The 15,448-nt window shown below is 62.4% G+C and overlaps 1 protein-coding gene across 1 annotated transcript in view; it reads right to left on the bottom strand.

Annotated features, from left to right (window-relative positions):
• Positions 1–3,452: 3,452 nt before the first annotated feature.
• LOC111146556 (cysteine and histidine rich 1) overlaps positions 3,453–15,448 on the bottom strand; it is a 12,495-nt gene continuing 499 nt past the window's right edge. Inside the window, exons 2-5 of the mRNA XM_022502144.1 lie at positions 15,176–15,448; positions 6,696–6,934; positions 5,758–5,969; positions 3,453–4,170 (exon numbers count right to left, since the gene is read on the bottom strand). The exon at positions 15,176–15,448 is cut by the window's right edge and continues 1 nt beyond it. Coding sequence (XP_022357852.1) covers positions 3,779–4,170; positions 5,758–5,969; positions 6,696–6,934; positions 15,176–15,448 — 1,116 coding nt within the window. The 3' untranslated portion in view covers positions 3,453–3,778. The remainder of the gene's footprint in view (positions 4,171–5,757; positions 5,970–6,695; positions 6,935–15,175) is intronic.

The following is a 15,448-nucleotide window of genomic DNA, read 5'->3' as shown; positions in this document are numbered from 1 at the left end:
GGGGAGCTGAGCCCCACCCTACGCTCCACCCCGGCCCCGCAGCCGCCCTTGGGGTGGGGTCTCCTGGTTAGTGCCATCGGGCTGCCGCTAACCTCTCCCGCGCGCGCTAGCCCCGCCCACACCTGCGACCTTACCTGGGGGACGCGCCGCCTTCACGCAGGAGGAGGTGGTGGGGTTTAGGGCCCGGGACCCCGGAGGACTGGAGAGACGCGCGGAGTCAAACCCGCCCCTTTCACGGAGTCTGCGGAACGGCCGCGAAGGCAGCCACAGCGGCGTCACGTTCGCGGACACAAACCCCCAGGGCTTGGCCGGGGAAAGGGGCGTGGACGTGTTTTCCAAAATGAACAGCGCCGAGTGCTTCCTCCTCGATGCACACGCACTGGCCCCTCGTGGGCGCGGTGCACCCGGGCCGCGACCTCTGAACGCACGTCCTGTCTCCCGCTTGGAGAGCCAGACACCTGCCACTCCATGGCAGGTCCAGCCCTGGGCGCTGGGTGCCGAGGCCGCGGTCCAAAGGCCCCAGAGGAGGGCCAGAATGATGGGGAGCTTAGATGGGTCTCTGGGTCCGGGGAAGACTGCCCATGGACAGCGGCCAGGCTTCAGGGATTCGAGCAAGGCCAAGCCCGAGGAAGTTTAAGAGTTGGGAAGTGGGACCCAGGTAACCCTCTTCTCTTGGAAGGGTAAAGCGCTCTTGGGTCCCTAGTTTGGTCTGAGGGTGGGGAGCCAAACAGGAAGGCCCTGAAACCAAGAGAGCTGCTTGGAGGGCCGGCTGGGGGAGTGTGAGGAGCACAGCCAGGGGCAAAGGTGGACACGGGGCGGGGGTGGGAGAGCAAGGATGCGGAAGTATAGACGGGCTCAGCTCAACAGGCCAACGGCAGAGGGAGTCTAACCAGGGCTGCTGGGAGCATTCAGCATTCACAAGACAGCCAGAGAGGACCCTGCTTCTCTCTGCCCACTGATCAGGCATGCGTATATGGGGCCGAACTGAGCAGGGGCGGGGGGGGGGGGGGGGGGGGGGGGTGTTTGGCGGCAGCAGCTTCTGACTCTTGTCCAGGCTGCTGGCAGAGCCCAGGGACACTCGTCCACGAGGCTGGCTTCTCATTTAAGGAAACACAGACAAAACGTGGTTTGGAATTTTTTTGAAACCATAGTTACATACAGAAAATATCCAAAGAGAACACAGACCACAATAGTGACATGTAAGTCATTTCCCACAGTGATAAAAACATCTCTCTCACTTTACTCTTTAAAAAATTACTTTTATTATCTTTGTAAATGTCTCACTTGGGTGAGCCGAGGGATGTAGTGCCCATAGGGGAGGGGTGATGGCAGGGACTGGAGGGGCCCCCAGGACTCCCCCACATCTGCCACGGTTCCTCCCCCTCTCTCTAGGTCAGGACGCCAAGATGGCAAGGGGTCCTGGAGAAAGACCGCTGGTGTTTTCTCCTTTCTAACAACATGGAGGGGACATTCCCCAGTAAATCAACCCCACCGGTGAGATGCCACAGGGAGGTTTATCGTGCCAGCTCCCAGGAGTGGCTGAGACGCACCACAATCTCCCGGGGTACCTGTCTCCAGCAGCTGAAAGCCTCAGCTGCTGAGCTGACCCTCACCGGGTGGGGGCCGTGCTGGGGACAGTTGCTGGGATGTATTACCACTCCTCCCGGGCACCCCCAGACACATACTCCTACAAGGAGAGCCTTGTGTGGGTGCCACTCTGTCCCCCGCATGCCCTTGGGCTGCCGGAAATAGTGGGCTATGCACCCACAGCACCCAGAAGCCCCTGGTGTGCAGATCCCAGCCCACCTGCCACCCCCATCCCAGAGGGCTGCTAGACCTGGGGATGCAAAAACAGGGCTGAGGCGGCCCAGCCACGTACCTGACCTGCACAGAGATTTGCTGCCCTCTACCCTGCCCCACTTGGGAGAGCCTTTGGGCGCCACCCCTCTGCGGGCTCCGATCTCTCGTGCATACACCCAAACAGGCAAGCCTGGCCTGCCCTGGCTCCTCAACCACATGGTCACCCTGAAATCCAGAAGCTCTAGAGATGGTGTCCACCCCTGAGAGAGGCTGAGATGCGATGACACAGCACCGTCTCCTCTACACACGAGACCTGGCACACAGCACTCTGAGCGTCCTCCTCCATGCCTGCCAGGTAGGGGGGCAGCCCCCAAGGGCAGTGGGACTCATGCCAGGGGGTGCCCCCAAGGATGTGCTGGGGGCTGGGGAGGCATCTTTCTTTGTGGAGGGTAGGAAAGCAAGCATAGCACCTCTGGGTGCCCTCAGCAGCCGGGCACAGACGGCCTCGCAGGAGGGGATCCCCTGTGAGCCCCGTGCCCTAGGCTGGAAACGGGAGGCTAAGCAGTCTTCTCAGTATAACTAGGCCAGCTGCCCTGGGGGAGAACTGGCTCAGAGGGCTGCCTGGGCTAGGCACTGGGATGAAGCTGTCAGTACCCCAGGATTCCCTGCCTCCATTTCTCAGCCCCCAGCTTCAGAGCTGGGAGGGGGAGGGACGGAAGAGCCATGCAGGCCTGCGGCTCTGCACTCTTGCTGCCTGGGCTCCCCTGCATGCTGAGCCGACTCGGCCCGGGAAATGGGGAGGTGGGGAGGTGTCGGGGGGAAGGACTGCTCTGAAGCACGGGGCAGGCCAGGCCAGGGGCAGAGCAAACGGTTCTTTGGTATTGAAGCAACAGAAACCTATCGCAGAAGAGCCGTGTTTCCCAAGCAAAGGCGGGGGGCCAAACTTCCCCTTTCTAGCAGCTCTGAGGGTCTCAAGGTCCTCCAGGCAGGGCTCCTTCCGCTGGTGTGAGGCCCACACACTGAGGCCTACTTGCCACAGGCCAGGGCCATGGGAGCAGCAAAGTGGAGGCTGTGAAGAGCCAGCCCCCTCCAGTGAGAAAGCGTGCTGCCCAAGGACTGACCTCCATGGGGGCCCCCAGAACACAGGGCCGGCAGCCAGTCCCTGACAGCAGGCTGGGGGTGGCCAGCCCACTCAAACCCTCACCCAGCCAGGCTGGCTCATCACCAGCAACCCCCACAGCTTCCCTCAGGCTGGGGTGCTGTGCCCTCAAGGCTGAATACAGAAAATAGATTCTCTCTTGCTAAATTTCATAACTTAGAGAAGAGCCTGTAAAGACTTCAGTCGTTTTCCTGGAAAGAGACAGAGCTTCACCCTGGATTCTGAAGCATCTGCTGAGCCCAGGGGGCCCAGTCCTGCCTCTCTGGAGCAGCTGGTTGGGGGGGGGGGGTGCACTGGGGCCGCTGCAAGGCCCCGGCTCAGGCTGCTCCCGGGTGCAGGCCTGTGGCGGAGGGAGCAATGCCTCCAAGTCTCCGGTGGGGGTGTGCACGGTGGCGGAGGCACAAGGACCTCTGGCCCCGGCCCCCAGGCCCAACCAAAGCTCCCCCAATGTCCAGTCGCAGCTACGCCTTTCCCTCAAACAAAACAGAAAGTAGGAAACAAGGGTGCCTTTTTAATTGCATCAAATATGCCGTCTGAAGTCCACGTGCTCCCTGAGCCCGGCCCAGAGCAGACAGTACGCCTCGCGGAGCCGCTGGGGGCCAGGGTGTGGCCCTGAACCACCGTCTCCTCCGCAGGTAGCCCGGCCTCCGGTGCCCGGGGCAGGGAGGCAGGGCAGAGGGCGAGGCGCGAGCACTCCCGCCTCCGCGCACGCATGCAGACTTCCCCAGTGTTCGCGCTGGCTCCTCCTCCTCCGCCGCGGAAGTGGGCAGCGGGCGCGGTGAAGCCACTGTGGCAGGCGCGGCGGCCGGGCGGCGCCGCCTACTTCTGGATCTGGAACAGGAAGAGCCGCAGGTTGATGTTCTTGGCGGCCAGCAGTTTGTTGCACTCCACGGAGTCGGCGATGGGCAGCGGCACGTAGTCCGTCTCGTTGCTCTCGTTGCTGAAGACGAAGTGGTAGATGACGGGGCTGATCTTCACATCATCGTACGGGCCCTTGAGCAGCAGGAAGGAGCACTCCAGGGGCGCCGTGACCTTGCTCTTGAGGAGGAGCTGGAAGGACAGCGTGCGCTTGCACGACAGGTTGGGGTTCCGCTCCGAGTCGTTCACGCGCGCCTTCAGGACCCACGTCTGGTTCAGCACCGTGAACCTCGGCGTCTCGTAGTACAGGCGCGTGATGAAGTCATCCGTGCGGTACGGCCGGAACTGGACCTCTGTGGAGACAGACAGGCCGGGAAGAGCCGGCAGTCAGTGCAGGCGGGGCCGGGGACGGCGCCTTCCAGAGGCCGAGCGAGGACAGAGGCTCAGCCGGGGAGGAAGGCAACTTACCCGCAGGACAGAGCGTGCTCTACTTGTCACAAGGCAAATCAAACGCAATTATGGCAAATGGAGGCGCACACAAGCTTGGGGGAAACAACTACAAACAGAAGTGACACGCATTAGCGGCAGGGGGTCCAGGCGCTGAAAGAGGTGAGCGCCCGCCCCTCGCTGTCCTCCCTCTCTGCCTCCCCCAGGGCCCAGCCCAGGCAGAGGGAGGCCCACCCGGGGGGCGTGGGTAAGCAGACACACAGACAGGATGCGTTCTGAGAACAAGTGCACTTTATTGGTTCGGATACAGAGCTGCCAGAAACGCCGGCAGGCGGGCACGCGGCCCGAGAGCCTGTATGGGGCGCAAGGTGGAGCGCCGGCGTGTGGCCCGGTGCTGGGCGCCTGTGCTGTCACACAGTTCTCTCAGCACAGCCCGGGGCCCGTGGCCCGCGAGTTCCTCCACGGAGGCGGCCAGTCCTTCCTGTGTGCACGGGGATCCCTGCCCGGCCACCGCCACCGTCATGATGCCTCGGCCCGCCCAGACCCGCAAGGCCTGGCCTGGACTGTTTGTGCCATGGTGCCCAGCAGGGCGGCTGAGGCTGCAACTAACCATGGGCCATGACCTTCTGGTGCTGAGGCTGCCGGGCCCTTCGCCTGTCAGGCCTGTGCAGGCCCACACCTAGCCAGGCCTAGTCCAGGCAGCATGGCGTGACCGGTTGCCTGTGGCCGCCCTTGATGCTGAGCCGGCTGCCCGCTGTGGGCTGAGCAGTAGAGGGCCGTAGTTTCCCTCAGCGGCCCCTGTGTCAGCAGGTGCTTCTTGCTGTTCTCTGTGTCTGGACCAGGCCCTGGCCTGGTTCCTGCTCCCCAGCATGTCCAAAAGCCGTGGCCGTGGCCAGGAGAGCCCATGAGATCCAGCGGGCCTGAGCGCGGTCCAGCCTGCCCGTCCCTGGGCGTCCACTCCCAGCTCTGCATTTTGAGCGGAGCGCCCTCAGCTCATGCAGGAGCCCTGCCCCTGGGCATCTTCTTGATGGCCTCAGGAGCCCTGCGGCCACGGCAGTATCTGCCTGCAGGCAGGACCGGATGTGCTGAGTGCTCTTCTCGCCTTTGGCTCCACAGGGCAGGCCCCTGGCTGCCGGGCCCTCCAAGACACACCCACCTTCTGCTCAGACACTGACCGTCCCAAGGGCTGTGCAGCCCTGCGCAGTAAGACGCCACCTTGTTAGGGTGGTGGGGCCAGGGAGGGGAGGACAGGTGAGAGGGCCTCTGAGAGCCATGCAGGTGCCCCCGGGGTCCTGCCCCGGCCCCTCCCGTGCTTGGCCTCTGGCACGTCTTCTCCCCCAAGGTGTCCTCCCATTCACTGAGAGCTTGTCCAGAGCCTGGCCACCCAGCACGGCCTGTGCCTGCCGCTCAGAGCCCACTGCTCCCCCAGGTCCCGGCCGCCGCACACCCCTCTGCCCCCCGTGCGGCATGCAGTGGGCGGCGGGGCGCCTCACCTGTGTAACCAATCTTCTCAAAGCTGAGCAGGCTGAAGATGCTGTTGTACAGCTGCATCTCCTTGCGGTGGCTCTGGTCCATCTCGTCGAGGATCTCCATCAGCTCGTTGCCCGTCTTGGTGGGGTGGGCACAGGCGGCCTCGTGCACCGTCAGCTCGTGGAAGGGGCCGTGCCACGGGCAGCCGATGCGCTTGTATTTGCACTGGGTCACCCTGGGGAGGAGGCGAGCACCGTGGTCATGGGCTGTGCCCCGCAGGACGTGGCTCTGCCCAGCGGTCCTCCAAAGGTGGGCCCCTGTCCAGCCCTACTTCTACAAACTATCCCGTGAAGGACATATTCACTGTGTGCTAGCCCCCAGGAAGGAGTCAGCGTGCGTGTGAGAGATTGAGGGAAAAGGAGCACAGGAGAGCTGTGAATCCACGTGCCACCTACATCCTTTGCTGGGAAGACTGTTGTGCTTGGCAACGGTGACCACTGACCATGGTCTTGGACCCTATGCAGCTCTGCTTCATGTGAGGCTCGCGGGCCTGAGCACCGGCAGACAGCAGGGTTGGCCGGCAGGGACTGGGTCGGGCGCCCATAAAACTTCGCGCTGAGCTCCCAGAGCTGGCCGTGCTCTCTTGGGCCCTCTCGTAAGAGGCCCCCATGCAGCCAGGGAACCCTGGAGAGCCAGGGGCATGTCCAAACAGCCAGTGGGTCCAGAGCGGGGCCCACTCCTGCTCCCCGCCAGGGCTCGGGTCCTGAGTGGCTTCAGCCTGGCCCATTCCTGCAAGGCTGTCCCTGGGCTAATGTGTGCAGAACCCAGGGTCAGGGCAACAAAGACCAACCAGAAAATCCAGCACTCCGGGGCCCCACCTGCGGCAGGCTGGCCTTCAGCCCCGCCCCAAGCCCCGGCATGCGGCGAAGCCTCCGGCGGCCAGGCCGGCCCCGCAGGTCACCTGTCCTGGCACTCCTCTTTCTGGTGCCTCTCCAGGAGGGAGCGGGGAAACTGGCGCAGGCAGAAGCCACACTCGGAGGGCAGCTCGCTCACGGCCTTCTCCACGGCCAGGTTGCGGCAGCAAAGGCTCTTACTGATCTCACAACGACAGTTAGGACACGTGGCCTGCTCCTCCTTCAGCCGGGCATCTGCTAGTAGGTGGATAAAACAGCCAGCGCACATCAAGTGACCGTTAGTACACTGCGAAGAAGGAAAGGGAGATGAGCTCACAGACCTGCAGGACGTGCACACGCACGCACCAGCCTGCCCCGCTGGCTCCCGCCGCAGAAGGGCCTGCAGGTGCGGAGAGGCAGCCAGAGCCACTGCTCGGGAGGGACGAGCCTTCTCCCTGGAACACGGCCAACACACGGCCAGTAGGGCTCCTGTGGAGAGGCAGGTGACACAAAGGTGGCCCTTGGGGGCTTGCAGAGGTTACCGAGCCCCACTGAGGCAGGCCCACTAGTGGGGACGGGCTGGGCCACACTGGGGCTTGGAGCCTTTCCCTGACCCAGGGGCCTGGGACGGTCTCAGGGATCCCCTGGAGGCCCTGATTTCGGGACACCTACGGGAACACAGACTCTTGTCCAAGCCTGGCAGTGGCACATAGCCAGCAGCTATCAAGTAGCAGCAGACACTGCTCCCCTGTGCTGGGAGCTGGGGCCCTGGCTCAGACAGACCCCTGGCCTGGCCCCTCCACTGCAGCCCTCGTTGGCCAGCGCAGGTGAGAAGGCAGTTGCCACCCACGCAGCAAGGCTGGCGTCCTGCAGGGACCCTCCTATAATCTAGCGGCACAGAGCTGTGGCAGGTAGAGAGGCCTAGCTGGCCTGGGACAGGGGTGTGTGGGCACAGTGCATGCCTGGAGGAGAGAATTGGGGCCACGGGCAAGACAGACTGCCCGCCTGGCTCAGTAGGCAGCAAACCCCCTTCCTCTGGGAACCTGCAAACCTGAGGCCCAGACACTGCCTGTCAGCACCCCGCCCCCTCCCAGGAGTCCTTGCACGTGCCGCCGACATTGGGCCGAGGCTCAACTCTGGTCTTGGGTCTCTGGTTCCACACATACGTCCTGAGGGCCCATTTGGTGCCTTTCAGAGAAATACACAGGCTGTGGGCCTGGCCCTCCAGGGGGAGCAGAGACCCACAGAGAAACCAAGAGATACAAGAGCAAAGACTTGAGCTGAGCATCCCCTCAGGGCAGACACAGCTCCCCAGGCCTGGCCCTGGCTGGTAAAAACCTGCGGGGGCAGAGGTCAGGGCATGCGGGGGCTGGGGAGCCAGGGGGTTCTGCTGAGGGTTAGCTGGATTTCCACTCGGGATACTCTTCCACAGCCGGCTGAGGGTGAGCGGGCAGATGGCCTGGGCTCACCCGCTGCAGCAAACCTCCAGAAAGCCACCAGGCGCAAGCTTCCCTTGAGGTCCCGGACACTTCTGGGGGAGCTGCAGTGCAGCAGAGGCCTGGCCACACCCACACACGGGACCCTCGGTCAACACCGGCTGCCATCCCATCGTCTCAGGGGTCTGCGTACCCTGAGCCAAGGAGCTGTGGGAGGCCGAGGGAGCTCTTGGCACCTGTGTGCCAGGCCTGGGGCTAGTGAGTCGATGGGACTTACGCACTGAGGACCAGTGCGGGTGGGAGGGCTGGGGACAAAGGCCTCATTCACAAAATCCATGTCCACACAAACACCACAGGTTATCTGTACTAAAAATCTCCACTTCTAAGTCAGGCCAAGAATTAAAATGTGTATCATAAGGAAGGGGAGCTAGCTGGGCTCAGGTTGGAGGAAGGGGCCTGGCAGGGGTGGGCCAGTGCCAGCTCTGGACACGAGGGCTGGCAGGGGGTGGGGAATCCCAGCAGCAGCTAGGATGAGCTGAGGCCTGCTCACAGGGGCAGCAGGCTGGGAAAGCACCATATCCTGTCCACCCCCAGGGGCCGATGGAGAAGCCAGACAGGTGACATGAGTGAAGGGCAGGGCACACAAGCACAGGCACCACAGGACCCTTCCACCTGGTGGGAGGCACGGGCTTGGTCACAGGACCCCCCCCCCGCCCAGGGCCGAGCCCAGCACAGGCCTGGCTTCACTAGACCACAGTCCCGGAGAGAAGACTGCTGCTGCCCGCCGAGGCATAGGGGGATGGCGCTTGTGTCATCTAACTGCGTCTTCCTGGGAGGAGGGGACTTCAGTCCACCCCAGCCGTGGAAGTGAGGACACACCCACCGCCGGGCGCCTCCGGTGAGGAAGCCTGACTGGACACCAAGACCCTTTGTGTCCAGGGCCTGCAGGGGCTGAGGGGGCCCCACCACAGACTCTAGCTCCGGCGCCTTCTAGGGGGAGGCTACGTGGGCAGGGCCCCGCTCTGCAGCCACCACTTGCCTGAGCAGAGCGACAGAACCCAGCTGGCTTCTCTCCTGTGTCCGGGTGGCCCAGCCAGGGTGTGGGGTGTAGGGTGAGAGGCCCGGACGCAGTCTGAGAGCCTCCTAAGGAACACCAATGCTGCCAAGCATATGATGCGAACCTCCCAGCACTGTCCTGAGAGTCCACTGCTCTGGGCCGGGGGCTGACCTGCACACCCCTCCCAGCAGGTCTCTTCTAGAGCCTGTGGGCTGCAGGAACGTCCAGGCTTCCAGGCTAGCTCCCACCCTCTTCCTCCTGGAGCCTTTAGATGCAACACAGGCTTAGGTGATAGGACACCGAGGAGACGCAGCACCCGACCCTGCCCTTCTCTGGGGAGAGGTGGGGTCACTGCCCCTTAGGCCCCACGGGCTCAGCTGGGAGCTGGAGAGCAGTGAGCCAGTAGGAAGCTGCAGAGTGCTGCTGGCACAGCCAAGGGACAGCTGATGTCCACATGCAGCCATTATCCGGGATGTTCTTGGGTCCACACAGGGTGCATCACCAGCTCCAGAGCCCTGCCTGCTCTCCAGGTCTTCCCTGCCCTCCTGAGCAAGACTCCAACTCCACAGGCAGGTCTGGGCACCCAGTAAGGCAGACTCAGCCTCCTCAGTGGCCGGGCTGGACCGCACCTACCCCAACTTGCCCAGCTGGGACCCGGCTCCCCAAGGACTCCGCACAATGCCAGCTGCACACCAAGCCTCTGATGGACAGTGAGGGCAGGCCAGAATGCCCCACTCCACATGCTAGAGCCAAGCCCCCAAGAGCCTGAGTACCCCAAGAAGCAGACCCTGCAGCGCTCACCCAGGCTGCCAAGAAGATCCTGCCAGTGGGAGGGTCAGGAGGAGGGCCCCCCAACTCAGAACATGACAAGGCTTCCCAGGACAGATGCTGGCTTAAACTCTAGCCTGCAGGTCACCAGCAGCATGACCCTGGGCTGGCATCTCTGGGCCTCCCTTTCCTCAGGCACAAAAAGTGACAAAGACAGGACAGGCCACATCATGTGCTGAAGACGCGGGGTGAGACACGTATGACGGCATGGCTCAGCCCCCAGCACATGACAGGAACAGAATAAACACCCACCGTGGCCATCGCACAGCAGAGCCTGCCCAGCCCCTCACACGGCCCCACCTGCAGAGCCACCCCACCCAAGCCACAGCAGTCCCCCCCACGCCCCTCCGCAGATGCCCCAGGAGCGGGCACGTGTCCCTCCCAGGACAGCAACACCTCCCTCCACCTGGCCTCAGGCAGCTCCCGTGCACCGGTCAAAACCCCTGGGGTAAGGGGGACTGAAGGTACCATCCACACTCACGGAAGACGAGCCCTAACCCCAGGCCTTGGGCTGTAATGGACCTTAGCAAATACCCCTCAACTCCTGGAAACCGAGACTTGGTCAAGAGGCCTTTTAAGCCTTTTGCGCTGGGGCTCTAGGGAGGCTCGGCCCCAGGCCCACGTGCACAACCCACCCTCCAAAGCACAGCCAAGGGCACTAACCCCAAAACTGCCACTCAGCCCAGCTGGAGGGCCCCACCTTGCTCGTCAAGGCTGCACCCCAAATCCCCGAGGTCTGGCCCCACACCTCGTCAATCTCTGTATTCAAGGGACCTAAGAAGAAGCCTCACAATGTCCAAGGAACTCAGCTGTTCTGGGCAGAGCCAGGACTCTAACACTCGGCAGGTATCAGGTTTGAAGTCCTGCACCAACAGCCTCTGACGCCTCAAGAGCTAGGACTCAGGCAGGAACCAGCCCTTCCCACAGCCAGGCTCTTGCTCAGAAGCAGACACTCCAGGGTGAAAGGCAACTCAAATGACAAGCAGCCACCACAGAAAAATACGGCTGCTCGTGTAGCCAGAGTTCAGGAACTTTCTCCTCTCTACGCCAAATTTGGACACCAAAGCGGGTACGTGTCTGCAGCTCTACTCTGCTACCTTTCTTACCTCGAAGCAGGAGCCAGGAGCTGGGAAGAGGATCCCAGGCCAGCTGGGTGGGCAGCCTCACAGGGGTTCCCTAAACATCACTCAGAACAGAGCCTGCAGCGCCAAGCACCCTGACAAGGGTCACACGGCTGGGGCCTGGGCAAAGACGGGCCCTGCTTCCTAGGCCTTCTACCAGTGACTGCCAATCAAGTAACTAGTTTCCTCGAGCCAGGGCCTGAGCCGAGCGCTGGTAGAGACAGGAGACCCGAGGGGTGAGAGGCACGGCAAGATACTCCCAGCCCTCCCACAGGGCAGAAACGGGCCAGTGCCCAACCAGGTGAAGACAAGCACCCTGTTGCAGGAGAGAGGGTGGCCACAGCATGGGGCCACGGCCGCTGTGGGGCCCTAGAAGAGACACTGGAGTGGGCAGAGAGCACCCGGGCAGAAGGGGCACAGCTGCAACAGGTGGGAGGAGGGGGCTGTGCTGCTGGCAGGGCAGAAGGCCAGTCAGGGGCCCCGACGACAACTCCTCCTTCCCCTGATGGGGGTCACAGGGAACTTCTGGCTGAGAACATGGTAAGAGATCGGGGAGCTCTGCGGCCCCCCCTCCAGACGCTGGCCCACAGCTCAGGGCCTCAGTTGACATCAGCACGGTCCTACCAGGTGCACCATCCGGACAGCACATGGGGCCCCATGTGAAACACTGGGGGAGGGCCTGGGAAGGAGGTCAGGCTGTAGTTCCAAGGCTCCAGGCACTGCCAAGGCTGTCTCCTCCAGAGAAGGGCACTCATACACACGCTGGGGGTGCAGGCACACTGGTGCCACAGTTCTGCCCCCATAGCAGGGGTCCTGCTGCCCACCTTGCACCAGTATCCCTGCTCCAACTCCAGCCCTCCTGCCCCCACCTGGGAACCTGCCCCAGTGGCTTCCTGGGACTCTGGGAAGTGGCCCCATACCCTGTTAGGCCAGTCACCAAGGACACACCCAACACCCGCACAGAGAACATCAAAGCCAGCACCTGCTGTACCCACTCCATCCCTAACCTGACTTAACTTGAAGTAGGCCATGGTGAGAACCACTTGCATGAGTGCCTCGCTCTTACACCAAAGCAAGCCCCAGCCCCGGCATGTGGCTTGACGTGCTCGATGTGTGGGAGAGCCAGCTGCGTGGGGACAGGGCTCCGACTCAGGAACAGGTGGGCAAGTCTGCTCCAGGTGAGCTCTGGCCACCACCACAGCTCCCTGGTGGCCACAGGGCAAGCTCTCAAGTTACGGTGTACTCAGCCCACTCCAGAGGCCCATGGAGCTATCCCCCCAGACTCAGCCAGGCACAGCGCCCGGAGCTCGGCATGGCCCCTGGCTATTCTCCTCACCCCAGAGCTGGGCACCATCTAAGACAATCCCCAGACACACAGTGTGGCTGGTGCCTGCCCCCAAGCCATGTGTCCTAGCTTGAAGGGATCAAAAGAAATGTTGCTGGTAGGAACAGAGAACAGAACACATCACATGCCTGAGACTAGCCTACCAGAAATGGCCAGTCAACACGGCTCACCGAAGAAGGCCCTCAGAAATGGAGGGGCTGAGCCCAGGCCAAGAGGTGATGGCCAGTAGTGGGCCCCAACCAGGGACACACAGAAAGCTGTGTGCCTGCCAGTTTCAAAACAGTGTGTGTAGGGCCTAGGCCATTCATGACCAAATCCTCCTGGGAGTAAACCCAGCTCAGATGTGACCAGGCAATGGCTCAGGGTCTCCAGGCCCATCCCAACCACTACCCTCAGTGACCTCATCCAGGGTCGTATGCAGCAGGAGCCACCAAGAACCCTTCCCTCCTTCCTCTGGCTCATCCCTCCGGCCCCTCATGGGCACTACTATGCACCCAAGTCAGCGCCCCACCCCCAACGGCACAGCTTCCAGCACCCAAAGCAAGTGCTGATCCGTGGAAGGACTCTAGTCAGCCTTTCTAGAGTCAAGGGCTCTGTTACTGATCACAGGTTCTAGAGCTTTCTCCAGGCCTCCAGAGGTGAGAGGAAACAACTCCCTACCAAGACCTGACTGTCACTTGGGGAGAACGGCCGTGGAGCAGGGGGGCCGTACCACGGCACACAGCTTAGCGTCACGGATTCCTCTTGCTTAGCACCCTGCTTCCAGGGAAGCTGCTCAGCACAGCCCACTAGGCCACAGGGAAGGCCACAGGTCAGGGCTGTCTCAGCGCCTTCACGCTCTCGTCACCACTGCTTAGCTGCCTGCCTCTAGCCTGTCCAGGACCAGCTGTGTGTGTGCCGGTTTGAACCAGCCAGGCTCACAGGCCGGGGACCAGGAGGCAGCACTATGCAGCCTATTATCATGTCATCATGCCAGGACCAGGTCTAGCCCACTCAAAGGACGGGAGTCTCTCAAATTCCCCTGGGACTCTCCCCCCACCCATCAGTGGCTTGGCTTTTTGGGGCTCTCATTTAAGACCCAAGGAGGGAAGAACTCTTCCACCTGAGACCAAAGATCATAGGCAAGGGAAAAAGGGGCTGGAGAGGGCACAACTCCTATGGGATACCCCCAAGGCTGAAGGACTATGGGAAGCACTCCCCAACTGTATCAGAAGACCTGGGGTATTCCTGAGCTAGGGCCTCTTGCCAGGAAAGGCTGAGAGCCAGTACCCTCCACCCAAAGAACTCAACCCACTTCCCTGCCAATGCCTTCTCTTTCCTCTCTGTCACCTGGGCACACCAGGGTCCTCCTAACCTACGTCATGCCAAAGCAGGAAAGGACGTGGAGATCTAGAGGCTAGGAAAATGGCAACCCAGATTAGCCTCATGCTGCTTACTACAAAAATGGCCCTCTCTGGGCACCTGGGTGGCTCACTGATTAAGCGTCTGCCTTTGGCTCAGGTCATGATCCCAGGGTCCTAGAATCAAGCCCTACACTGGGCTCCTTGCTCCATAGGAACCCTGCTTCTCCCTCTCCCACTATCCCTGCTTGTGTTCCCTTTCTCACTGTCTCTGTCAAATGAACAAAAAAAAAAAAAAAAAAAAAAAAAAGGCCCTCTCACTCCTGGTCCCCAGTTTAACAGCAGGGAAACAAGGCCCTATCAGCTAGGACCAGCTCCCCTAAGTGCAAAGAAAGGTTACAGAGAACCTGTTCCGTTCCTCAAAGGGGTTCTGGGAAGAAGGGGTATCAAAGTCAGGGTGGGGAGGAGGTGCTGAGGTGGAGAGAGAGGTGAACAAAGAAGGCCGCGCAAACTGACCGGCCGAGAGTGGCCCCTGCTGCTATGTGACGCACGTGTGAGACCCACCAGGGCCAAGGACGCTCTCTGATGGCCGTGGCTGGCTAAGGACGGAGTCCAGCCACCATTCTGAATTGTCACGTGGATAAAGGAGGGTGGACACAATTCCTGGAGTACTGGTAGCCTGAGAAGCCAGCCCCAGTGTGGGTAAGGCTGGAGGGGGTGGGAGTCCACCTGAGGGCACAGCAGTCTAGAAAGCACAGCATGAGGCCAGGCTGGGAAGGGGCTTTGCAGGTGGTTCATCCACACCAGGAAGGAAAAAAAGGGAGAGAGGAGGGAAAGAGATGACCTGTCCCTTCAGTGTTCTTCCAAGATGAAAGGAAAAGAGAGTCCTTTCAGCCGTGAGCCAGAAGGTGCACAAGAGAAGCCTGGAGACAGCTTTCGGGGGTGTGGCTGCTCGAAGAACAGAGAAGGTCTTGAGTGAAAAGGGAACCCCAGGGTCTCCCTGAGTCCAGGGAGCTCAAGAACCAGGGGAGCCAACTCTGGGGGGGGGGCTGGGGGGGGGGGCGTCTGTCGCCAGCTTTCTTGGGGATCAGCTTGAGAGGGCGGGCTGGGGGCTGCTGAGGTGGGGGCAGCGGGGATGGCTGGAAAACAAGGACGCGGAAAGTCGAGATTCGAACCGAGACACGAGGGACGTCCGGACGAGAAAGGGCTGAATACGACTGGGAAATAAAGTCCTGCGAGGAGGAAAGCGCAGAGCTTCCGAACAGACGCCAGGAGTCGCGACCGCTGGGGTCCCGGAGCTCAGACCTGGCTTCCGAGGGCACGCGGTGCCCGGGCTGCGGGTGGGGGTGGGGGTCGGGAGGGGGGAGCGGCCGCGGCGGGGCTGGAGCCGGGCTGGGTCGGGGTCGGGCCGGCGGCCCTACCTGGTACACGGAGGCCTTAGGCAGGTCCAGGCAGACGGTGCAGCACAGCACCGAGTAGAGCCGCTCCTCCAGCTTCCCGCTGCCCGCCGCCGCCGCCGCCGCCGCCGCCTCGGCTGCCTCGGCCGCCCGCAGCCGCTTCTTGGGCGGCGCGTCTGGGTCGCCAGCCGCCTCCTGCAGCTGCCGGGCGCCGGCCAGGCCCGCCTCGTCCGGGAGCCCGGGCCCCGCCGCCTCGCCCAGCGCGGCTGCTGCCGCCGGCCCCGCGGCCGCCCCAGG

The sequence above is a fragment of the Enhydra lutris genome, unplaced genomic scaffold, assembly GCF_002288905.1.
Source record: "Enhydra lutris kenyoni isolate GAN:26980312 unplaced genomic scaffold, ASM228890v2 scaffoldscaffold14, whole genome shotgun sequence".
NCBI lineage: Eukaryota > Metazoa > Chordata > Mammalia > Carnivora > Mustelidae > Enhydra > Enhydra lutris.
This window is presented reverse-complemented; position numbering and strand designations above follow the sequence as displayed.